Genomic DNA, 6,000 nt, shown 5'->3' with positions numbered 1-6,000 from the left:
CCTGGTTGTGCCATGCTCTTGACGTTTTTCAGCCGGCCATTTCAATTGAACAACTTCAAATTCGGGCTTATGCCAAGTGTCGAATTGATATAGAAAAAAACTGTGCATTCAGTATTGCTACAATCTGAACACCGGCAAGTACGGCTAGAAGTATTGATTTGAAAAGGGACATTCAAGGGAGGGCCAAGAACTCACGCACCTTGGCATTTCGACCAATACTCTCCATGAGCTATGCGCGATTTAAATGATTGGGCTGAGCATTGAGTACTTCCCTTGGCATTGAAGCCAGTGTGTGTATTGGATCTCTTATACAAGCACGTAGTGCCGCTTCTACAGCTTCTTTCTTTGTTCATTCTCCTAATTAAATAGAATCCAGATAGCGCAAACATTTCAAAAATGTGCGCATTTTCAATTTATTCACGTATGTCGTCCTCAACGATGTTAAGTTCAGCATGATCATGATGGTCAGCGGCTAAATCGGCATCATGTGTGGCAGAGAACATTGGTGGCTTTGAACATCAATATTTGGCTCATTCGCTGAATGGACGTTCAAGTTGTCCTTGTGTGGATGCCAACATCTTTTGTTTAATACCAGAATGGCACGAGCCTCAGGCTGAGTGAGACTAAATAATCATCACCACACATGTATAGTATGTGAACGTCTTTATCCAGGAACTCCTCTTACAACCCAGGACATCTCTCTCGACAACTCTGGTTTCTGATAGAGCCTATGGACGTCAGTGCATAGTTTCATCCACGAAGTAGGAAAGTCGTCTTTTAGTGCAGCAAGGTGTCTTTGGGCTTGTGTTGCTACTTCGTCGAAGTGAATGATGGTGCTGATGTCCATCTGTCTTGGGGAATGAAACTGGGCTCCGCATTCTACTTCTTCCACAGCTTTGACAATCTTAAGTTATTTAGGAGCATTCTTAAACAATAGTAACGATAAAGCTGCTCACCTGTACCACAGCGGTTGATACATCGGCAATCAAGTATCCTCCTCCAGAAGGACGATCAAGAATATTGGGTCTGGAACTACCAAACAACACTGCATGCATCACCCGTCGAAGCACCTCATCTCCGATAACCCCCTAGTGAACACATTAAGGAGGATGAACTTCAAACCCATAATTCGCTTACGTCTTTGAGAGTTAAGTAAGGTGCAGTCTCCAGAAGGCCAGCTATCTGGTGTGGCAAGCGACAGTGGTGTAAGTTGTACGTCTCTCTGACAAGAATCCTTGCTTCTTTGAGACCCAGATTCTCGTTCCTCAAGTCAGTCAGAAACGCTGAGTTTTGTAAGCGCTCAGCCCATTGATGATCCAGACTGCCTAACCCATAGAAGGCATGCAATGCCTGGCTGGAGGCCATGCATTTGCGAGCCTGTTCAAGTGTCATTCCAAAAGCGAAGGGAACATGATCAGACCGCCCATAATGAATGTTGCCCGTCGTCCTTGTGTGTTGGGCTTGGCGATCCACCATGGAGTCATCTGAGGGCCCAACATGGGAAAGAGCTGGGAAGAGTTGATTGTACATGGCGGTTATCACATTTCGCAGAAGTCCGCATGATAACAGGACTGGAAGAGAGGATGTGTGAATCTGCAGCAATTTATTGACATCGCTTCCATTCCAAACTCGGGGAAATTCAAGGCGAGTAGTAGGAAAGGTATGAGCAAAGATATGAGTCTTATGATCGTTGTTGACATAATGAAGAAGGCCTGTGATGTGAACGACGCTAGGCCGTATGATTGCAAGGTAGAAAAGAATAAGTGGGGCGAGACTGGGAGGAAAGGCCCACAGCCATTCTTGCAAGACCTGGTTGGGTTGTCTAGCCGCCGGGTGACCTATAACAAGCTCGGAGCCTAGAAGATAGAGATTACGAGCGATGCCCGTCGTGCTATCTGACTGGAATTGAAAAGTCCGAAATTGCCAGTGTAGGGGAGGTATCCCGCACGTTAGGAGAAAGGCGACAATTATTTGACCAAGAATTCGCTTGTCGAACGCCAGCCACTTTCTGGCAGCCTCCTCAGTAATCACAGAGGGCGAAATCATGATGTGATGGTTGAGTTCTTTTGGGTCTGACAGATGTTTTAACATGGCATCCAACAATGGTTGTATAAGAATGCGGTTGGAAGGCTGAAGGAAAATGGCATCGGGACTAGTAAGGTCATCGACTAGCTGACTGGAGATGCCACGAAACTGTTGAAGAAGATCTTTGCAACCATGTGGCAAGCACTGGACTATCTGATCCGATATATTTGCTATCGTGGTCTTGGCCAATGACCCAACGTCTGAAAACAGGATACTCCGGGAGATGTCGTCGCCGTCTCGCATGGTAATGGTAGTCCCATCTTCAGTGAAGAAAAAACTGTAGTTTCGTCTCTCTTTGAATGACGTTGGCCTCGAATGGAACCAGGCAGTCTTGATTTGGTTGTAAGGTGTGGCAAACGAGGGATGGCTGGCAAGCAAGGGTTGAACGTAGTGCGAATTCTCTGCCAAAATACTATAGGTTATGAAGCTAAGTGTAATCCTAGTTGTGAAAGCAGTATACAACAGCTTACCTTAAGACCGACAAGGACCCAGGATTGCGATCTACCTGAGCTACAAAGTTTGGTGGACGTCGCTGAGCTGCCAGAGAAGACTGCGGGTTATAATATTTGTCTGAATATGTCACTCGTATTAGTGCACCGTATGTCATCCTTCATCCATGCCTCACCTAGGTTCTCTGCAGTGTCGCCGTTCAGATAGTAAGAATGAAAAGTTTCCTTTTTTTCAAAGTCCCATCCTGCTTCAGCTTCATGCTGTAGCTTATGCTCTCCCTCCTCTGCATCTATACCGTCGTCATGACCATCTAAGAACTCTTCCTCTACTTCTCGGAATTGTGCCACCATACTATCATCAGCACCTTCTCCTTCATCTGGGGCAGCGGCTGGCTCCTCCATAGGTTGAGGCGCCTCACCTGCATCTGGTACAGGATCCAGGGTGAAATTATCTAAACGAAATGGAATAAAACTTTGGTAGCCATGGTCCTCAAGCCGAGCAGAATGGATGATGGTGGTATAGAAGTTATGCTGCAGCACAGCACACGTCCTGGCGGTGGTGGTAGCAAGTAGAAACCCGCCATTGTCAGCCAGTGAGCCGATACATAGGGTGTAGTCTGTTGGACATGCCATCGTTTCTAGGTTCGTAAATTTCTGCTTGACGAGGGTCACAAGCAGTTGGTGCAGAAGTTGGAGAAGTGGAGCAGGACGGGGAACCTTGGTTTGAATGAGGTAATGGTAAAGCATGTTGGTGGCGTACTCCTGGGCCAGACTCCGTCTGATGTAAAAAGCGCCGAATGGCGCCAAAGCACCGGTGCGCTCAGCATGGATCCATCTGATGAGCATGCAGACGCAGCGAGACAGAGGTCTGGAGTAGGTGTAGTAAGAAACTCGGCTCAATGATCTGAAGTGCGCCTTGGTGCTGAGTAATAGACTATGAGCTATGCACAGACAAAGATGGAGAGTACTCACTTCATTGTTACTGCTTGACGAAACTGCGGGTCATTTTTGGAAGATATATAGGTTTGGACGTCCACAATATATGACCTGTAGAGCTTCCGAATGATAATAAGACCGAGCTCAAGCTGCTTTTCCATTCCCTCCAAGGATAGTGCCTCTTTCTTTGTTTTAAGCCTAACCAACCCACGAAGAACGCCTGGTTGCAGGCCCAGGCTAGCAATAAATTTCTGCCACCCAAGGTCTGTCAAGTATCGACTGTGGACAGAAACCGTATATTGGATGCGAGAGGACCTCACTGAAATAACATCTTGTGCCAAGGATGCAGGAATGTAGTCTTTGATAAAAGGCCAGACTACTGAGAACAGCCGGTCTTCACTATGAACAGTTTTGCGAAAGGGGCGGTAGATCCATCTCATTTCAGGGACCTTAGCCAGATAAATCTTGGCATTTTCGGGATGGGCTTCAGCGATGTGTTTTCTAGTGCCCGCCTGCTGACCCTTGATAGAAGATTTCCCTGCAGGTACAGCATACCAATGACGACAGCCTGGGTGTGGACAATGAGATGACCACTCCGGTTGAAGACCCTGGATGGACTCGGACAAATCACTCGGGGGGCTGGGACAGGGTGTCGTTGCCGTGAGATAGTGGCTGTTGAGTAGGTGGGTAACTAGAACCGATTTAATTGTTGAAGGTGTCCGATTTCTTAACTTCTGTCTGTGGTGGAGGTGCTCCATGTGAACTGACAGGTGAGCAGTAGGCACAAGACTAGATGTAATGTCACAGACAAAACCATACTGCCCAAACGACATTCCCACTGCAGCTAATAAGGGACAGGTGGCGGTAGGGAGTGAGAAGAATGTACTTGACTCAGAGTGCACCGGAGTATGCAATCGTTCGCAGCACACAGCGGACTGCCCACTGGACAACCAGATTTCAAGTGGACCATCGAAGTCCTCCGAGTCTGAGTCAGAGCTAGAATTGGTGTGTGCCTCCAGATGAGCCCGCTTAGAGGCCCTAGTATCACGACGGTAGGTATCTTGCCGCCGTTTGCGCGTCATACTAGTGGATTCCTAAATAAATTCACCTGTAAAAAGTTGAAAAATGTGCGACGACTTACTATTTGATACTGTAAGACAGCAAATTTTGAAAGTTTCGGCAGGGTCAAGGTTCGATGAATTAATCTATTAGTCAAGTATGCGCACTGATATTATAGCATCCAACTTGAAAATGTCCATCAGAAAACCGACTTCGATAAGTCCTTTAGGGTGCGTTACGTTGATTGCGGGGCCTTTACGTTGTAATGTTGCTTTTAGCGACGAAAATAAAGGACATGCTCTGCATATGTTATCAGGTAATGGACATGTGAAAGCAGTCAGCAGACTTGCAAAGATTGTTGCAATGCTCTACATTACATTGCTTTACACGCGCTCTGTCCACCTTTGGACGGTTGTCCATTGATTTATGAAATTCTGACAACAGATGTCTGACATCGTCTGTACACTAGTACGCTAGCCGTCGTCACTTCATTTCCTTCTCGAAAAAGCGCTTAAATGTCTCTACAACCTCATACTCTTGACGGCGCAGCGTACAGCTGTCCTGAATTCGTGCGCAAGTCGAGCACTACTTTCTTTAATGTCAAGTCTTGACTTCTGTTGAACGTTGTTGCAACCTGCGAGGCAGTTCTTGAGCGATATATATATGGACATAATTATATCGGCTTCGCTGCAAAGTTCGTCGGAGGGCGGGAAGCAAGCTTATCAGAGGGACAGTACTAGTAGGCTAAGGAAATGTGAGAGATATTTCGAGGTCACCAAGTCCGAGTCGAGCCGCAGTTGTCTCCCCGCCTTTTTCGTCACAACCTTCATGCGAAGTACAACCGTTGAACCTGCTCTTGGCCTCAAGATATATTTTATTTTTACATCAATTTTATCGTCCGCTGGGGTAGAAGAACCTATGTTGGACATATGAGCCCTATTCGCAGGGGGCTTTGCAAGGACCAATTTTGGAATCCTCAGAGCTTTTCCCAATCCGTGGAAAACCACTGCAAGCGCCATTTTTCCTGCTGGTTGGTTTAAATTCCTTTGACTCATCCGTAGCCCCATGCCATTTGTTTTAACACCTGCGCGAAGGCACTCACGTGATGACGTGTTTGTCATTTCGACGTGCCTGTCTCCCAAGACACCTGGGGAGAGATGTCTAAGTGGCTGGTTAGCCAAAAATCTTGATATATCATCCAGTGTATCATCCATGTATAGCAGATATATCCGGTGTACCATTACCCATAGGAGGCTGTGCCCAGCGAACACCCGTAGTAAAGCAACCTGCCCACCCACCCCGTCATAGAACTACCGCTAGATCTAAGGTACAACCCCTCCATCTCAGGTAATCACATTTCCTTTTCTTCATCGCTTCAGTATCGGGAAAGTGTAACTACAGTAGATATAAAATTTAGCTATGAATACATATGTATTGCAAAAAATCGCTATACAGATATGACGGTGCCATG

General features: G+C 46.6%; 1 protein-coding gene across 1 annotated transcript; it reads right to left on the bottom strand.

The window, feature by feature from the left end:
- Nucleotides 1–664: 664 nt before the first annotated feature.
- F5147DRAFT_778759 (uncharacterized protein) lies at nt 665–4,552 on the bottom strand (the record flags this gene model as incomplete). The annotated part of the gene is made up of 6 exons (XM_041442181.1): nt 665–904; nt 957–1,088; nt 1,138–2,497; nt 2,556–2,655; nt 2,711–3,456; nt 3,507–4,552. The coding sequence occupies 6 exons, from the start codon at nt 4,550–4,552 to the stop codon at nt 665–667; spliced, it is 3,624 nt and encodes a 1,207-aa protein (XP_041287827.1).
- Nucleotides 4,553–6,000: the final 1,448 nt, after the last annotated feature.

This window comes from Suillus discolor (genome assembly GCF_016758755.1).
Source record: "Suillus discolor strain FC423 chromosome Unknown F5147scaffold_75, whole genome shotgun sequence".
Lineage (NCBI taxonomy): Eukaryota > Fungi > Basidiomycota > Agaricomycetes > Boletales > Suillaceae > Suillus > Suillus discolor.
The sequence above is the reverse complement of the archived record's forward strand: the minus strand, read 5'-3'. Positions and strand labels throughout refer to the sequence as shown.